This window comes from Charadrius vociferus, unplaced genomic scaffold (assembly GCF_000708025.1).
Source record: "Charadrius vociferus isolate BGI_N301 unplaced genomic scaffold, ASM70802v2 scaffold433, whole genome shotgun sequence".
Classification (NCBI taxonomy): Eukaryota; Metazoa; Chordata; class Aves; order Charadriiformes; family Charadriidae; genus Charadrius; species Charadrius vociferus.
This window is the reverse complement of record NW_009647846.1, coordinates 2,456,177-2,476,079: the sequence shown is the minus strand read 5'-3', so window position 1 is coordinate 2,476,079 and position 19,903 is coordinate 2,456,177. Positions and strand designations below refer to the sequence as shown.

The 19,903-nt window shown below is 45.4% G+C and overlaps 1 protein-coding gene across 1 annotated transcript in view; it reads right to left on the bottom strand.

Moving 5' to 3' along the window:
* Positions 1 to 19,903, bottom strand: part of GRM7 (glutamate receptor, metabotropic 7) — a 318,538-nt gene that overhangs the window by 113,698 nt on the left and 184,937 nt on the right. Inside the window, 3 exon segments of the mRNA XM_009882884.1 lie at positions 1 to 5; positions 7 to 96; positions 974 to 1,115. The exon segment at positions 1 to 5 is cut by the window's left edge and continues 57 nt beyond it. Of these exon segments, the coding sequence (XP_009881186.1) occupies positions 1 to 5; positions 7 to 96; positions 974 to 1,115 (237 nt within the window).

Genomic DNA, 19,903 nt, shown 5'->3' with positions numbered 1-19,903 from the left:
TGAAGTAAGGGGCTCACCTTGGAGCCCCACGTGTCCGAGCCCACCCACAGGAAGTGACCGACTTGATCTGCCCTCTTAGCGGCCGCAAGGATTTGCCTGTGGAAAAGAATGGTTTTGTTCACAGATTAATTTCATTTAAAGATATAATTGCTTCGAAAAAAACGGTGTGTTGCAGCTGCAGAATGAACAGGAACAGCATATTCCTGTAACCAACAGAGCTCAGGAATTTCACAGCACACCGTATCGCGGTTCACGCAGCACAGATTGAACCTTTCCTTTAATTCACTCTGTACCCTCAGACTGAAATACTGATTCCACTAAAACTTAAAGTTTTGCCCCTGACTTTACTGAAACTTTATCCTAACTTCATTGTGTCTCCTTTTGCAGAACTGAACCTCTCAGCAACTGACAATGCCATCAAAATTTTAAGCTAATTTAAAATTCTGGAGAGAGAAGATGTAACATGGGCAAGTGAGAAATGAGAGTCACTCTTGTGAAATATTCTTTATGTTATGTTATGAACAAGTGGTATATGGTTAAACCTTGAGCACCTTATGTGGTTTAACCTTGAGCATCTGACTCAAGGATGAGCATCCATAAACCAGACTCTGAATGAATGAATAATAGAGAGTAGTATGAGCTTGGAGAGAGGGGCATCTGCTTCACGCCTCTTTGAGAGGGAAGGTCAGGTCCACCATCCAACGCACGAGTAACCCTATGCCAGGAAACGCTTCCAGACCCCGATGAGCATTCCCCCTCCCCAGCACAGCGACGCACGGTCGGGGGCACCGCGGGAGCCAGGGCAGTAACAGCAGCACCCCCACGCCTGCTGCTGCCCCCACAACGGGAACTCCACAGCCCCACGCCGCTCCTGCCAGCAGACATTTCCACTTGATCATTCGTATGCCTGTTTGCCTTCTCTGTCCCACACAGCTACCAAGCACAAACAAATTCATTCCTCAGTCACCCTTACTTTATGTCCTCATCGTTGGCAAAAATAACGATGGCTCTGGCATTGGGAGTTTCTAGGAGCTGCTTGATAATTTTGTCGAAGTCGATGGTCTTGTCCTTGCGATCCTGAGGGATTTTCAGGGACTGAGCAATGCAGAGACCACCTGTTTAAGACAGAAGAAAGAAGAACAGGACTCTGTCAGAGGAGAGCACAGGAAAGGCAGTGGGAAATCCACGTGGCTGGAAGGGGAGCCTGGGAGGAAGAGAGACTCTCCGATTGGATCGCTGCCCTCACGGAGCACATAATCTTCATGTCAAGCTTCCTGAGGGATTCCTACAATTATTTTTTTGCACAGAGCACTCATTGGGATACACACAGCCTGCACGCTTGGGTAGGGTCACGGATTAAACAGATGGGCAAGAACAATATCATAGAAAAGCAAAATAAACAAATGAACCAGCCCATAGAGGGATTAAAAAAAAACAACCACAAACAAACAACCACCTGAACAAGCTTAAACTGATTTAAAAAAAAATACAACATCATCAGGCTGAAAGGCAAATGACGTTGACAACGTGTCAGACAAACTCTATCTCGGTGAAGAGCTGAGTTTTGCACATTGAAGGATATTGAGGAAAAATATTTCCACTGAAACAACTTCTCTGGAAGAGGAACAGCAAAGGAGATGAGATACCGGCAAGCAAAGACTGTTCAAGAAAATCCTCACTCATTCAATTGTCCCTCACCAAACGGGATGGAGCGGCTCAAGCAACTGAGGCCTCAAGACAAGTACATGTCTGCGAACTGGACCCTCATAAACACCCGGTAACATTGCAAAAATGGCATCAACACAGCAATAGTGATAAACACATCTATATCAAAGGAATAGTTTTAGCACAGTTCCCATATTACAGTTATATAGCTTGTTTTAGGGGGAAGAAACCCACAACAAACCACATCTCCAGTGACACTCTGCTTGTCATTGTTGGCAGATGAAAACACACTTTTGCCTTCATTATTTTGTTTCTCAGTGATAAACACTTTCATCTTCGATACCAACTTCCTCAGTATACTGCACAGTGTGTTAATTAATAAAGTATCAGAGCTGCATAATACGAAACAGCAGCGGGGATGAGTTAATTAAAAGACAGCAGGACAAAGGAGATATTCACAGATATGCTTTAAAATACAGATTTAAAAGCACGGTTAAAGGAAGAAACAGCGGAGGTGTTCTCAGGGAAAGCACACGGAGGAGGTGGCGCATCCCCCACCAGCCCGCGCTGTCTGCCTGCGCGGCGCCGAAGGAGAAGGGAACCCCCTCAGCCAGGGCAAAGCCCTCAGACAAACACCGAAAGGAAAACCACTGAACCTTCGTAAAGACCAAAAGCACGGTTTTAAAATTGCAAAGCGGAGCTCTTCTGCGGATCTCCGAGCACTTTACAAAGTAGGTCAGGATCATTTTTCCTTATTTTAGACGTAGAGCAGCTGAGACACAGAGGTTGCCTGAAGTCAGGCCAGGTCTGTTGGTACCAGCTGATCCAAAAACTCTGGGGAAAAAAAAAGATTGGTTTCGGTGGGAAGAAATAAAAGGGTGAAAAGGAAAGGCTGAGAAAGAATACAGCAGAATAATAACCCCCAAGTTTTTCTCTGACTCGCACAGAATGTTTCCTTTTGGTCTACAATTGTTACAACCCGAACTTATTGCAACTTGATTTTTTTTTCTTTAAAAGAAAAAACAGACTGATTTTTAAAAGTAAACTTCATTTTTAAATGAGGAAAGAAAGTCTCATTGCTAGCAAGTTCAAAAAGTTTAAACATTTTTTCAAATGCTCTTTTTATTTTCTCCAGCCAAAATTAGACAGAATCACCTCAAATCCAGGAGCAGAGTTACGCAGCTTTCCCGAAAGGCCCCATGTGGCAGGGACCACGCGCTGGGTGACCGTCCCCCGGCCAGCTCCGCGTTTCGAGCCTGAGACGTCCCCGGCAGCAGCGCCAAGGCAGCTCCCGAGCGCGGGGCGCCCGAGGGAACCCGCGGGGAAGTCTACGCCTGTCTCTCCTGAGGAACAATCTCCCCGTCCCGGCATGGCGCCTGAGGGGAATGTCAAGTTATTAGCTGCTCCGGGAAGTACCCGGGCCCTCCCTGGCACTCCATCACACCACGCCGAGCTACTTCCAGTCTCTGACACGAGACTTCAATTTCTCAGGTTGAATAGGGATGTGGGAACTTTGGAGAATTCATTGAGAGAAAAGACCAAAAGAAAACCAAAAAACCTCAAACCAACCCACAAACTGTGACAAAGCTCCAAGATTTGTCACTTGGAAATTTATGCATTCCTTCCACAGAACCCTTTCGAAAGGCTCCCACAGCAGAACGGGAGAGGATATATTTTATAGTGTCAGGACCAAAGGGCTTTTTCATGCTGGATGGAGCCATTATTTAGACACATCTGAAGCCGCTGCCAAGATCCCTTGCAATCCCTCATAGCTCTCCATCGCCTTCGCTCAGAAGAAGAGGGCTCTCTCAGGAGAGGATGGGAAATACTGCCCCAAGGAACAGACCCCAGAAGACAGGCACACAGAGCGATATTGCCCGACACCTTCTGATTTCTAGTTACTTCCCCAGTAAGTAACTTTAAAAGCCTTTTAAATGGGGACAGAAGAATGCTCATGGGTGCTGCTCCCCACATACCACAGCTCCATCACAGAGAAATGACCGCCCCACCGGGCGTGCGGAGAGAAACAGAAGCAAAGGGCTCTCAGACCGGCACCCACGACAGTAATACTTCTGTAATTAAGAGTCTATCTACATTAAAGAATCTCCGTACCCAGGGGAACAAAGGAAAAAAAAAAACCCAACAACAACCCCCTAGATCAGGTGATACATTGTTGTTGTAAAACTATTATTAAAAAAACACAGTATTTAATATGAAGTAATTGTGACCGACGTGATTTAAGTGCTTGAAAAAAAGGCCAAAGCTGTTGGGCAGGCTGCTAGCTCAGCAACCCCCCCCGACAATAATTACACCTATTGTGTGGGTCATGCAATCTCTATTGCCTGGATGGAGAAGCCAAAAATCTTATTATAGCCAATAATGATTCCAGCTGAACCGAGCATCTTTGGACAGAGAGACAGCTGTGGCCAGGCTCTCAATAGCGAGGAAAAAAGCCTCTAATGCAATGTACAGCTTCAAAGTCTGTAATTTCCCTGGGTTTTTCAAAGAAAAGAGGAGCCAGGGTGGAGAAAGGAAATGGTTTGGAATTTGGGAGGGCAGATTTCAGGTCCTTTTTTCTGATACAGAGTTTTCTGCTACCTGTGGGAGGTCAGCTCTCGGTCTCTCTGCTGTCCGCTGGCGAAGGGAGGGTAACAGAGCTTCTTTTTTAACGTGCCAATTGGGGCAGGGGCGCAGCGGCTGGACACGGCGGTCAGCCCAAGCTAGATGGAGAGCTGCTCTTACCGCCACAGCGGTGGAAGAGCTTTCCCAGTCGGAGCTGGGAACCGACTGGGTTCCCATTAACCCCTGCGCCATCTCTGGCACGAAGGAATTGTAGATAAATGGTAAGAAGGAATTACGGATAAATGGAAAGCAGGAATTACGGATAAACGGCAAATATCAATGATTAAACCCAAAATATTTTCTTTGGTATGGTAGCTCCAATACTTTCCGTATGAAAGCAGCAGGAGAGAGCAGCTGAGAGGGAAAGCACTCTCCAAGGCAGCATTAGGCACAGAAAGGGCGAGAGCCGCACAAGGCAGATCAAGGGCAAATCAGAGAGGTGGACAAGTGAGATGCAAGAGGACCGAGACCCGGATAACACAATTCAGACACGTTGATGGATATTCTGATTTTAGACTGCTCGTGTCTCTTCCAGGAAAGTGACACTGTTACAAATCGACTAATATGTTCTCCTGGTCACCGAAATGGGTCAATGTTATTATTTTCTTATTTGCTTTGTTTTGCTCAAGTCCACATCGGGCAGCATTTGACACCAGAGCACAAGCTCTTACTGTCGCAGCGGGGTGACCCATCCCAGCCACCCCACCATACCGCTCGCATTAGCTCCTGTTTACATCCCAGCTTGCGAGCTTGAATAAAAGTGCTTCAGTCTCTGCGGAGGACCCCATGGCAGGCAGAGGCACACGTCAGTTTTCATCCTTAGCAATAACCGATGCCCAAGGAATTGGGTATATATTGTCCAAACGACACATATAGAATAAGTTTAACTTTCATATTCTCACCCTGCATTCGTATTACAATAGGAAACACGTGTGCACAGTTATTTAAACTATCAAGCTAATTCACAGTGCTCCTGAGGTAAAAACCTCCAAGGGAATTAGGCGGTAAAAATGTGAAAGTTGCAAATTAAGGATTTTGTCATAGGATTTCTTCAGTAATACGTTACCCTTGAACAACTGGAGAAGTGGCAAGTTCTCTGACTAGCTACAGACCACTGCGGCAATCACAGGCAGTCTGGGCGTTGAACCCACGCTGTGGCCTGCGACTGAGACCCGTCTCGTGGCGCCTGAGCCTCCCCATCCTCCCGGGACTGGTCCCACTAAAAGAGAGGTGAACTGTAGTATATACGATACATCACTCAAGCAATTCTACAAACAAATGTTGAACTCCTTCAATGACGGAGTTTTAGAACTTCACAGGGATCAGTATACGAAAGGTGGTCACAACGACGATGAGGCGGTCAGTTCTATACCACTTTACTCTTGAAACAATATCCTTTCTCTTCTGGGCTATGTATAGAAGTCTAACATTGGCATCTCTTCCATCCTTCCCTGCTGCCAGCAAATGTTTCTGTAACAACATCAAATCCGGGATGGGAACACCGGGGGCAGTCCTGGTAGGTTCACCCTTTCCAGATGCGCCTTTATCCAACAAGTAAGCCGCGAAAACGCAGAGTAATCTATGAAAAGAATAAGACAACAAGGCAAACCACTTCCTCAAACAATAACTTGAAAATTATTTGGTTTCACAGCTTCTAGTTTTCCCAGTGGTTTGTGTCACTTTGGCAAACTGACCCGGATTGTTTGGTATTGTTCCCGGCATTAAAATTCCCCACGCTGCCACACTGGCAGCGCTCGGAGCAAACACAGAAATGTTAACATTTCAACCAAAATTAACAGCGCCTCCAGATTTATTTTTTTTTTTTTGGCAAACAAACAAAACGCAAAGAGAAGTTGGGTCCTTTCTCCCTGGGTGGTGAAAAACAATTTTTCCCCCAAATTGCATTTCTAGTAGAAGAGCGCTCTGAACTTCGTTAAGTCACTGACAAGACTCACTGCCGCAGAGTTTCTGTCTCAAGAAATGCCATTTCTAGTTAATCTTTGCACAAAGAGAACCTTCTTCGGTTTCACTTTGATCCTTATAATGGCCCCTGCTCTCTCACATGCTTCTGGAGAAGTTTCAATTAAGTGATGCTGGAGACAGAGGAAATTTATCTTAAGGTACTGCTCAGGATGCTGACGGTTAAGGATGTACAAATACCTGATTTTTTGGTTTGGCTTCCAGACTGAAAAAGAAAATGTAGAGCTCAAACTTTTCTTTTTGTTGATAGATGTTCAGTTTTACTCAGTAAAATAAAAAGTCATACAATTACCTAAAACAACAATCTCCATTTAATCTGAATTGAAAACAGTCATTATCGGGGACCTGTAGGAGGGAAGAAATGAGGAGCTACAGGGAGGTTCTGGTTTCTCCCTCTCACCCAATGATTAAAGCAGTCATTGGGTAAAACGTGAGTTTCCTCCTTTCCCTGAGAGGGGCTGAACTCGTACCACAGCGTTCCCGGTGTCCTGACCCCACCATCGCCTACTGGTACCCACGGCACAGTCCCTGTGCCCGTCTGCAGAGCTGCACCATCCCCGACTGCAACAGAAGATGATGCTGATTTTCAGTCAAAGAACAGCATCAAAACCCAGATCAAAGCCACCATACGCAGATGGGAAATTGCTCTCTGGTGCAAGGGGGGACCGCAGCTCTCCCACGTGAGCACGGCCGTCCCCAGGCCACTGAGGGCAGTGGGACAATCGGCATGTGCAGCCCTCCTCGTGTTCCTCCCCCGCTCTCTCCAACCAAAGCTGCAGACTGAATTTAGTCTCGGTTTACAAATAAATTTAGGAAGCACGAAATCACATTTCCCCCCAAAATTAGTAGTCAACAGAACATTTTTGTCCTTTTTTGCTGAAAATTACTATTCAATTAGGAGCAGAAAAAATCAGTACTGAAGCTCAGTGAAGGAAAGGGCAGTAAGGGTGATCCAAAAAAACCAAGGTAGACTGAAAAGGCCTCGTTGCGCAACAAGTGGGATGAGACGACATCTGTTTCTTGGTTTCCTGCGTTTACTTTTAGCAAAATGGCTTATAGGAAGGATTTAGTTTGTTCAATTACTGTCAGGAACAATGGACTAAACCCACTCGTTCCCTGCCTACGTAGGACGCCAGCTTTCCTCTTTTTCCCCTTTCCAACAGAATCCTTATGTAAGATTCTGCCTCACAAGTATCCTCAAAAGAATGTTTTGCTACGAAAACTTGTCTTGAGACATTCAAGGAAGTTGGGTTTGAACTCTGATAACATAAAAGACATTTTGCGAGTACAAAAAGGCAGAAAAAAAGAGAAGAAAATAAAATAACAAAACCCATAAACTTTGCAAAAGATAAAAAAATGAAGTTTCTGCTCACACTTTTCCTATCATCCACCTCTTGAACCATATGGCATTGGCACAGTAGAGAAGGACAGGAGGACGCAGTGCTGCGCGGATGCTCATGCGGCACCAAGCCCGGCCCCGCCACACTCTGGGAGCAGAAGCAGAGTTCCACCCCCGATGTGCTGCCTGCCCGGGTATGCGCCCCGAGGAGGCGCCGGAGCCACCGCTATAAAGTCACGGTTGAACAGTGCTACTCCCAAGGCTCGCTATCGAAGCGCTTTTAAACGCCCATTTTACTTCTTCCCTTTTGCATTTGATTTTCTCACTATCAACCCTAGGAAAGAGGACTGGATCCTTTCACGCAATGGAAAGGAAAAAGCCAAGCTGGTGGCAGAGGACCCTGCTGGGACCGCACCAGTCGGAGCCCCACGTGCCCCTCTCCTGGGCTGCCTTCAGGACCCACAACAGTCTGTGCAGAGGAGGCTTTTTTCCAGCATTCCCACTCCTGCTCTGCAAAACAAACAGAGAAGTCAAAACTCCAGTGGAGAAATTGCGGCTTCAACCTCCTGATGGAGGTTTCCTCATCTCGCCGTGAGGAAAGGTCGGGTGCTGCAGAGACACAGCATCGAGCCCATCCATTCGGTGCGCAGCAAGTCCCAAGAGCGCAAGCACCGTAAAGGATTATCATAGGACTTTTGTCCCAGGAATCCCACTCGTATGTCATAGACGTGGGATGGAGATTGGGCCACATCAGCTAATGCTCCAGTTCCCAGGCAGCTCGAGGACAGGCGGGCGCATCGAGCCATCTGGGCGGCAGCAGTTGCAAAGCACACAGGAACTTGGAAGAAGACAGAGAGTCTTAAAAATATCATAGCTGCCTTCCTTTCGCCTGCTGACAGACTCTGCGCTGCGCCTCTGAAAGGCAAAACCCCAGGAGAATTCTCTGTGCAAGTTCAGGCAGTCGTGCAGTAAATTGTTCGGGGCATTAAACACCTAACTCCGGTATTTAAGGGTAATGGATGTATCTGGTAATCAAAGTGTTGCTTCAGTATCCATGGATACCCATGATTATGTGGTATTTTGATTCTGGTACAACACTAAGTACATTATTCTGCTTCCCTGAAATTCTCCAAGAGCTATTTTTCTTATCACCGCTTAATTGGATTATCAGGTAGCAAAAGAGACAATTTGACACTTTTTCAGACGATTTATCTACAGAGATCCTCTTTTTGGGGGAACCACTTTTAGCAGTACTGAAAACATCGCTTCAGAAAGTTGTTTGCTGTTGCTGATTATTAAAAGGAACTCTCAATTAATTTGATTAATACATTACTTTAAAATTAGCAGCTGCCGAAAGCTGCCTCCTGGATATTTATTATACTTTATATATTTATATTTTACTTCTAAACCTCATATACTCTGTAGGAGAAAAAGAAACCAGTGGCAGTAACACTGAAGACTGACTTTAAAGAAGTCAGTATTCTCCCCATGTGAAAACTTTGATACCACAATTGAGGATATTTCCCTGATAAGGCAGAATTACGTCCCAAAGGAACAAGAATGATAAATATTACTTCATATTCTTGAAATACAGCCGGGCCTGCCAGCTTGCTTGCCATCAAACTCCTCACCAGTAAAAGAGTTATTCAAACAACTGACACAAAAGCCACAAAATCTTCAAAGAGCAATCACTGGAAAGTCAATACATGACTCACATGTTTGCTTTAAAGAAGAGTGAGCGTTATCCAGCAGGAGCCGGGGTGTCAGGTTGGGGTTTTAAGGTGATTCTTTGTTACATGTGGGGATTCACATTTATTGTTTTAAACAAAAGAAAAAAAGAATAACCCCCCCAGTGTTCACTTGACAGGACTCGTCATCAGCCTCATGCAAGAAATAGTAAGAATTTCAGTAAGTTAATCTAGCGTGGGAAAATTTCCAGTCCCATTCCCAAACCTGTAAATTCAAAGTAAACGAAGGCAGCAAAATAAATCCTGACCACATTACTGAACACCTAATACTCCCCTGTCCCATCAAGGCGAGAAAGTTCGCCAGAAACCCGTCTGAGGCCATCAGTATACTTCATATATAAGCTCTCAAGCACTCATCCAGCAGCAAGGGTTGGACTTTAGCACCGATCTTTCTCCTCTTTAAGGCAGTGACACACAGCCCAGAGGAGACGCCCCATGATGATCCGCTCCAGCACCAGCTCTGGCAGATGTGGTACAAAGAAACTTTAATCTAGTCAAATTAGCTCCCTGTTAAAGAAGTTCCTGCCAGCCAGAAATGGAAAGAAATTAATTTATTCTGACTCCAAAAGTTAAAGTAGACCCAGGCATATTCAGCGAGAACTGTTTGGACTTCATTCTGACTGCATTTGCTGGGCTAACGTAGCCACCGCTCCCCCCAGAACAAATACAGATCTATAGAATGGAAAATTCAGGAGCATGAAGTTATCACATTTCAAGAAGAAAAACCCCAAACAAACGAGGAGGCTAAATCAGCATAGAGGATGCAGAATCCTCAAGAAAAATTAACTAAGTCAAAAAACCCGACTTAGAGAGAGATCCAGAAATGAAAGTTAGGTTCTTATGTCTAAAATCAAAGTTCTAATGAGTCTCTGGATCAGACTTTTGTTTCTTTACTAGAACTTGTTAATATCCTACTTGCCAAGAGTTATGAAGTTCTTGCGTAGGCCAGTAAAAGAAGTTTACAGCTGCACTGGCGTGCAGATAGGCTAGAATGTAAATTACGTCTCCATAGTACCATAATTCAATTGTAAAAATAAAATGTGCACCAATAATAAAATTACATTAAAGCATGAAACTCCCATAATATATCCAAGGGAAAGCATCCTTGTGGATATGCAACAGCTTTAACTTAGAAACTTTCTTTATATTAAGATTCTACTAAATCATTTTAAAATTTGATTTTTTGCTAAGCTTGTTTATTGTCTCATTTTTTCACGTTAGACGTCATCATAACCAAAGAACAGAAGACCTAAACCGGTAGGGAAGGCTAATATTTCTAGTATGTTATTCATTAATGCTTAATTCTATTGTGTCGTAGCTTTGCTGCATATTTAATGATATTCCTAGTGCATTTTATCACCTCAAAAATTGTCCTTTATTATGGCAGTTAAACTCCAGCAATATATAAAAAATTACAACTCTCTCCAGAACACCAAATTACATTATAGGAATGGTATAAGATCATAATTTTCGAAGATTTAGAAAAGCTCTGTTTGCTAGACAGAAAATAAAGAAAAGGAGGATATGTCGTCAGACCAAGAGCCACCCGTGCTCACAACCCCCCGTTTGCTCACACCGCAACGCTCCCAAGTGCCCAAGAACAGACTCAGTGTTGGTGTTTTGCAGCAGAAGGGACTTGAGATTTATTGGCTTCCTAAAACCCGTACTACAAAAAGTACATTTGAGCCATACGGTGTAACCATGTAGAAAGAAAGCAATATAAAATAAAAGTTCCGCTTCTGCTTCAAACACTTTTGTTGTTACAACTTTATGACAGTAGTGCTTAAACGACCCCGTCCGGCTCAGGACTGCCCCGTAAAACCCCTAAAAGGCGACAACCGCTGCTCTGAGGAGGTGGATGAAGACCCAGGGCTGGAGCCTGAGCAAGCAGATTCCCGGCTAAATAACATTATTTGTGCTTTGAAGTTTGCCATATTCCCATTTCTAACAAGAAGCGCCTGCTAGCAAATAGAGAAGAGAGACTCCAAATTCAGACACCAGAATTAAGTTGAACAGAATACGATGAAAGGTCTGTAAGGAAGTCCCGGGCGCGTCTGCTGATCTGCAGGAGGAACAACCACAGGGGTGCAAAACGCTCCGTACGCCACCAAGCCAAAAATAATGCAGTCCTCCCTCTGTCTTTTAAGAGTCTGATTTAGTCAGACTACGACCGGCTCTGCTGCGTTGTGCTTAAAAATAGCAAAGGCAAAGTTCTCAAAAATAATGTCAGAACACTTTATAAAACACTGTTTCTTTAGGAACAACTGTAGGCGGTAAAATCTCTGGCTGCGGGTAGAGACAGAAACAAAGCACCAAAAATACCATGTTTAAAAGCATAATGTACAGCCAAGCAATGATACAAATTAGAACTATGCTCAACACAAAACACCCGCTAAGTATCTGAGGCTTGCAGCTGGTTCATAAATCCCCCAAACTGGCAATTTTTTAGTTCCTAACTGGAAATTTGTGGGGAAAACCAAAGGAAGCCGTCCCTGACGATGGCCTTGCTGGTAGCCCTTCCGAGGTCCCACCGTGGCGGTACAAAGGTTTTCTCGAGCGTAACCAATGGCCACGAACCCAAGGAGAGGGAGACCCAGCAAGGCGACCTCCCGAAAACGTCAAGTAACTGATTTGAAAGGTGACCGGATTCCAGGGAATCAAGTAAGGGCTAAACAAACTGATAGAACATTGCCTGTTTTCCTGTAGATAAGTGCTACGGGTAAGATGCACCCAGCCAAACCCCCGGCTCTCCAGCGGAGGCTCTGGGCCGTTGGAGCGGTTGCACCCCAGCCCTGTCAGGGTCACGCAGCCCGGCCGGCTCTGCCCTCCCCACCGCGGGGGCAGTGAGGCTCAGCCCCTCCTAAGCCCCGGGTCCTTGTCTGCTTCCCAAAACGCCCGAACGCCGGGCTGCGCACAGCCAACCCCCCCCGGTGGTGGTGGCTCTCCAGCAAAAAGCAATTTCCTCCCGCCCTCACACACGCTAAAGGATCCTGTGCTCTATGACACGGGGTTTTTTTTGTCTGAACTGCCTCTTGGAGCTCCACACTGTAATTTAGGAGGCTGCTTAGCACTGCGCTGTTCTTGCAGGGATATTTTCCCCCCTAGTAATAACGATGCCACCTCTGGATAGCGAATCATTAGGAACCGCGAGCACAAAATGATCTCTAATGATGAAGCTTTTCTAACTACAATTTGGAGTGTTCCCATGTTCCTAATTCATTTTTTCTTGGAGAGGTAACATAGTATTTTAGGCTTCTCTCAGTTAATGGTATTTTCTTGGTTGTTATATATCTGTTAGGGCAAGTAAAGACTTGTCAGTTCTTCAAAGAGTGAGAAATCCAGAGAACAGCAATGACACAATGACAAATCTCGGTGGGAAGGGAGGGAGGATTAGAAATCTTTCAAGTATACTTTTGGAAGGAAACCTGTTTTCTCATTTTTCCACCCAAGAAAAGACCAGCATATACAACACGAAAAAATTCTTTCACGAAGGCAATGTCGGGCTTGCAAAGGCTCCACAATAGATAAGGCACATGAAGAGACTGATCGGACCTCCTGGGCTTTGAGCTAGTGAGGATGAAAAGTGAGACATGGGGTCAGAACACCAAACTACTGCCGTAAGCACCCAAACGCAAACAGGATTTGGCATTCGCTTATCTTAGCTAGAAAGATCAACTAATGTTTTGGCAGGAAAACAAAAGAAAACAGGACATCAGGCTGGGTGACATGGAGGGCTGAGGAAAAGAAGGTGGTTTCCATAAGATTTTGTTTGACCTCTAGGTCCTCTTGTCTCATCCAAAGGACGGCAGAAGAGATCTGCTTATTACTCATATACACTCCTATCAGGATGAAGTTGTCTTCTCTGTCTGCTTCAGCAACCATCCCCAACCCTTTTCTGGGGAACTGCTCTCTAATTAGCACACACTATTCTGCTTGCCACTTCCCAAGTTTAATTGAAGCTCTAAGTGATGCTTCTCACACAGCACTAACCCTCAGCTCCTCAGAACTGCAGGTCCCTTTCGGATGGAGATCATGAGAGAAGCAAACTACATGTGGTCTAATTTTACCGAGAGAAAATTTCATTAAGGATCATTAGCAAACTGGCATTATAGTATGTAGGTCCATATTTCCTAGCATTTTGGTGAAAGCTGAATAAAGCTCTGATTCACATACAGGTTTGTTAAAAGCATATATAAGCACAGCATTCTGCTGAATCTGGAAAGCAAATCGTCACTCGATCGGATTTGCAGATGACAGTCGGGATGACAGAGATACCAAAAGAGAATTTTACTGCTTGGTCCTGCCTGGGTTTCTGATTAGTCCTCCGTCTCACTGCAGCATATTTTCTCTCAAACAATATACATACAAGGTCATTTCTGCAGGCTCGTACGCTGACCACTGCCTACTGGGACTCAAAACGGGTGAATTCAGCAAAGCTAAGGGTTCACAGAATGCTTATTTAAATGGGTAATGTTTCCAGCCCTTGGATGGGGGAAATAAAAAATAGAAACAAAAGTCTTTAAATTCCTTGGTCTTTTCTTGTCTTTCTCATAATCCTCATCTCCTTCACATTGGAGTAATGTTCTTAATGTACAATACTTTAATAACCTTCTCTCAAATGAGTACTAAAAATGCAATATAGTTCAATAAAATCACTATCGCAGCATTGCAAAAACCACCCCCCCCATATGCTGCCTGTGCATAATCAGTTCAATTTAATGGTGTTCTGCAACAAAACGTTGTAAAAGGCACAAAAGTTGGGAGCACGCTCTCGGAAGGCAGTCCGGGTTTCATCCCAGCGGCGCCGTACCTCGTGTAGAAGCTCCGCTGCTCTGTCGTAGGTACAGCCCCCAGCTCAGCCGGGTGCTCCGGGGACTCTGACCCAGAGGGACCTCACGTAAGGTACGTGTGAGGTGAAAGGCAGATGTATGGTCGGGAAGACTCTGGGGCCACATACGCTGCCTGCAGCTTGGGATGGGTACCCAGCAGTGAAACGTCACGGGCAGGAGGGACCCGGGGAAGGAGACTGCTGGCAAAGGGGTGACCCTGGTCTGCAGGAGCCATTCCCCCTGGAAATGAGATGGCTGAAGAGCTGCGGAGGTGACAGCTGGCTGTTAAGTCACGGTTGGCATGCAGGGGTCAACGGGGAATGCTTGCCCACTTTCTTTCTAAAACACAAAATTGAATAACTTAGATGCCAAAAGCAGTTTCACTGAGTAACGTGGGGTAGGGGCCAGGATGCTGCACAACTACATCCTTGCACCCTTACGTTCCGGTTGGGCATTCTTTACCGGCCCTGACCGGTGGGGCGGTCACCGGAGGGTGCTGAGCTACACACACACGGCTCTGACCTGCTGCAGCAGCTCCCGTGGACACCGTGGGCTGAAGGGGTGTGAGTGCTGCTGCGAAGTAAACGTATAGGACATGGCGCAAAGATCACCCTCTGTCTTGGAAAGCAGAGCTTTGCTCCACAGCTTTGAACCGCAGTCATGGTCTAGTTCCCCAAATGTCTGAGTACATTCGCTTTCAAAGTTTGCCGTATCTCAACTAGCGACCTTAATACGGTTTGACCCGAGAGCTGGCCTCTGCCCGGCAAGCGTGTTTCAGCTCTGCAATTCGCCTGTAATCCCACGGAGGCGAGCCACAAACACGGGCGGGCAGGTGTAGGAGCATGAAAAGCTTCATAGGCAAAAAATGTGCTTGACCTCACAACTGGGAACCACCACCGCTCTACGGCCGTTTGCATTTGCTTCACACGGGAACCTCGGAAGATGGATTGAACATGGTTATACCCAAGTTATTTCAGCACAAAGCTCTTCATTGACTGTTTTGTAAAGAGGCTTTTCAATGAACAGCCCATTAAAGACAATGTGATTCTCTTAATTTGATGCTGAATTCAAGAGGTGTATGAAATATTTGTCAATATTTGGAGCACCTAATGTGTTTAACTGAAAGAAAAGTGATTGCCGCAGAAATCATTCCTCTAGTAGAGCCCATACTGCCCTACAAAGCATCCAAAAACATTATGAATCTTTAAAGTCTTCATTTTCCTTTCAACAAACGGGGTTATGGCAAGCACATACCTTTGGCAAGCCAATTTTTGTGAAAGCATCCTTTTCCTTCACAAAAGGAAGAACAAAGGAAAAATAGACCGTTGTTTTCCCTTTTGCCGCCTACAATAAGAAGCCCAAACCCAAGCGTTAGGACTTACGGGAATCAAACACACAAATCAAACTCTTTCAGGCAGCAGTGGAGGGATTCTGAGAGATGCTGAAACTGCCCCGCAAAGGGCCCCAGGGGAGAAGGGCAGAGAGGACTCGGCAGTGCAGGTTCTTACAACTTAACTTGTTACTTGCTGACGCAAACACGTGACTTATTAAAATGAGTGAAACCAAGTGAAAATGGACCCAAAGATAGCAGCAAACACACAAGCCAAATTTTTCAAGGTTCTGTGCCAACACTTCATTTCCAGAGAACATTTCTTAAGCACCAGTGGCAAGCAATGGAAAAGCAGCTCGTATTTTCCTAAATTGAACGCATAGGGGAAAATACCCACCACCAACAGATTGTCAAGATTCCCTCCTCATCCTATATGTTTTAAAGACCCCATAAGGCTTGAACTAGTATCGTGACTATCCCACAGAAGGAGGGCAGGAGCAGCGCAACAGGCACTTGATGACATTAACATTAAGAACTCATGTGCTCTCACGGAGACTGTCCTCGCACTGATGCAAACCTACGGACTCCAACAGAAATTTTTTCACTGTGTGAGCAGGAGAAGGACTGAGTGTCAAGTTCGTCTGAGATCTGTCTCCTGCAGTCCCGCCTCAATGATCCAGGCATCCAGGCCTGTTAGAGTCTGGGACACGCTGTACCAGTTTACTGTGCTGCCCTAAGGAAGAGTAAAAGCAGGGAAATTTACTTCACAGCAAGAATTTTGGAGAGTCAAAACACTTTTATCTTCTGATCTTTGGTACTTAAGGTAGCAAGAAATGAGGTCACACCCTCAAACCAATATATAAATAAATATTTAAACAATCTTTATGCCGCAGAAAAGTTCCATCACTAGACCTTTTGTGAAAATTTGATATGGCAAGGAAACAATAGCAAATCTGGAATTCAGAAGGCCAGAGAGACACTAAAAAAAAAGAATAAGAAAAAATTAATATGCTGAGTATGCCCCTTTCCCTTACTGTTGGGGCACTCATCATATTAGTCTAAATTTAATTAAATTTTCTTATATTATTTGCAGATCAAATTTCACACTCTTCCACCTACACCTCATGACATGCACCTACAGCTACGCTGCTGAGCAGCCCATTATTTCAATTGTCATTTATTATCTCTCATGGGAATTTAAGAGATAAAAAGCTCAACTTAATAGCTGAAAATGTACATGTGTAACTAATTAGTATGAAGAGGAATTTCTGCTTGTATTATAAATCGCTGTGCTTTAGGATGTGACTACACCAGTGAATTCTCCTGTGCAAAACCATCCCAAGTCTGCCACTCCGTGCTGTCCCCCCTGGCTAGAGGACTGCCTGGGACCGGCTGAAAGTTTTCAACACTTTCAATACAGAACGAGCAATAAGGGGCAATATCTTTTCTCTTGGAATTGTTAGGCCTGCTACTTGTGAGAGGAAATTTTAATGACGTTCTGAGTACTACATAAATTAAAAGTCAGTAAATCAATATAACTTCTAAGAAGGGAGATGTTAACTTTTACTTCACATAAAATGTCCACTTTCTTTATTTTTAATTAATTTCAAGACCAGAAAGATGACCAAAGTTCTCTTTATTTGACATGAACTACTGCCACATGTGTAGGAGAAAATAACACTGCAAATAAATTTTAAATATTCCCCTCAGTTTCTAAGGTTTTAAGTTAATCATTCTTCCCAATATTTTGGCATATTGGAAGAGCTCGATTAGATTGATTCCAAAACAATGACTGAAAAGACAGCTCACCAATTTTATTAGATTCTTCTCTGGCATTTCATGCCTACCTACTCACTTAAAGTTTGTGCTAACACCACGGCGAAGCTGCTTTACTATCAAATCTATTTGAGCTGAGCGCACTGAATTTTCTATTTAAAATTCTGTTTCTTGAAGCTGACACACACATCAGTTCATTTCATGGCTCATATCTCCGCGTTATAACGTTTACAGACGTTTTTTCAAACTTTGTACATCAAAATCAAGGCGAGCCATCACAGCCGTGCGCTAACCACATCCAACCTCCCCGTCGTTCCGGCGGCAGCGGATGGCCCCATGCAGACGGGGATAACGGGCTCTCACGTTAGCGGCGCGGCGGCCCCGCAGCTCTCCTGGGCCCTGAGGGCCACGGCTGCTCAGTGGGAGCGGGGCCGCCCCCGCATCTGCCAGGGCAGGCCTGTGGCTACTGAAATGGGTAAATTCAAGGTCACGGGTGCTACAGACTCAGCAAAGCCCAGGTCACTGCTGAATAAATTCCACTGGAATGCTCTACAGACAATTTTATCCGTTTCTTGGATAAAATGTAAAAGTAAGGCACCAGCACTTGCAATTATTAGAGATCAGAGAATCACAGAATCACAGCGCCCCAGACTGGTGGGGGTGGGAAGGTCCCTCTGGAGCTCCCCCAGTGCCCCCCCCGCCAGAGCAGGGTCACCTCCAGCAGTGGCACAGGACGGCGTCCAGGCGGGTTTGGGATGGCTCCAGAGGGGGAGACTCCCCCACCTCTCTGGGCAGCCTCTGCCACTGCTCTGCCGCCCTCACAGCAGAGAAGGCCCTCCTCAGGTGGAGATGGAACTGCCCATGGTCACGTTTGTGCCCGTTCCCTCTTGTCCTGTCACTGGGCACCACTGGAAACAGACTGTTCCCATCCCCCCGGCACCCTCCCTTGAAGGATTTATCAGCATTGATGAAATCCCCCCTCAGTCTTCTCTTCTCCAGACTGAACAGCCCCACGTCCTTCAGCCTTTCCTCAGCAGAGAGATGCTTCGGTCCCCTCATCACCCCATGGCCGCAACGGCCTGCGGGCTGGGAACTCACTCAGCTGTTCCGCAGCAGCACTCTCCTGCCTCTCATTCCCATTTATTTTCCATTTCTTTTAAAGACTTCCAGTTTATTTAGGTACTCTGACCCCAGCAAGGCCACGATATGTGCACCAGCAGCGGGGCTGCAGCGGCGTCCCTGTCCGTGCAAGACCGTACAGAGACGGGCAGAGGGATCCGATGGTGCCTGCATACTCTTTGCATGTCTCATCGAGCAACATTTGACTACTCACAGGGGTTAAACACAGCATCAGTTTGGGCGTATGCAGCACCGCGGGGATCGGGACTGCAAGGCCCTGCCTTTAAATGATAGGATGGTTTGGGTCGGAAGGGACCTTGAAGCTCATCTGGTTCCAACCCCCGCCACGGGCAGGGACACCTCCCGCCACACCAGGTTGCTCCAGGTGAATCCTCCCATGCAAAACCATCCCAACTCTACCGCTCTGCGCTGTCTCCTCCAGCTGGAGGACAACTGGATGAAGCAGCTTGGCTACCTGCCTGTGACCAACGCAGAGCATCAGCGACAGTCTGAGTCTCAGTTTTGCTCTTTCTGCGCCTTGTCGGATGCTGCTCCAGACCAGGAACGGACCCTGTGTCCAGAGGGGGTGTTTCCCAAAAAAGTAGCTCCTTTTAAAAGTCAATAAGCTTACTTTTGTACGCCTTTCTCAGAACAGAGCACATTCTCTGCATAAAAATAGGATAAAAGAATATATGCACAATTTCAGCAAGTCTTGTTTAATCTGCTTGGTTTCATTTGTTCTAGAGACTTCTTATTTTGGGGAAATAAATGTTTTTAATTAAGTTGACTGCACAGTTACTTAAGTAATATCTGACTGTCAAATATTTTGAACAGTTCAACTTTACTCAAGCTGCATATCCGCACCAATAGCTTTAGTTTATTGTGATAAAGCAGTTTGTTGAGTCATGCTCTTTTTCTCTCTACATCCAATCTTGATTCCCCAGACAGTGTCAGTTCTCCATTTGTTAATCCATATTTAATTTTTAAATCACAAAACACCATGGTTTTAAAGATAAGCTTTTAAAATGCCCTCCTACACAGTCTTTCTTGCTGTCTCCCGGGATATTGCTGATAACAAGCAAAAATCATATGCTTCAAATATTAATGAAGAAGCTGCTACTGAAAACGGGGAACTCAGAGGCCAGGTGATTATCTTGTGGAGATGTGATGTAAAATCAAACCTGGGAAGAAACAAGGCTAAGGAAAAAAGAGTACCAAAGGCAAGACGGCAGTGTGCAAGTGTCAGATAAGGATCTAGAAAATTATCACTTCTCCTCAGCCGCAGGGAGCGGGGGAAGGAGCTCGGCCCTCACGGTGGGGACAGCAGGTCCCCAAATTCATCCTTTCTGGGAACACAAAAAATGCAAAAATAACCACCTAGCTGTTGGTTTCTCTTGCTTGGAGAGTCCTTGGGACACACCAGCGATTTACAACACGAGGAAAAAAACCCTCTCCTCAGCAATCTGCCTCACTGAAATCCAGGCGCTTATTAAAG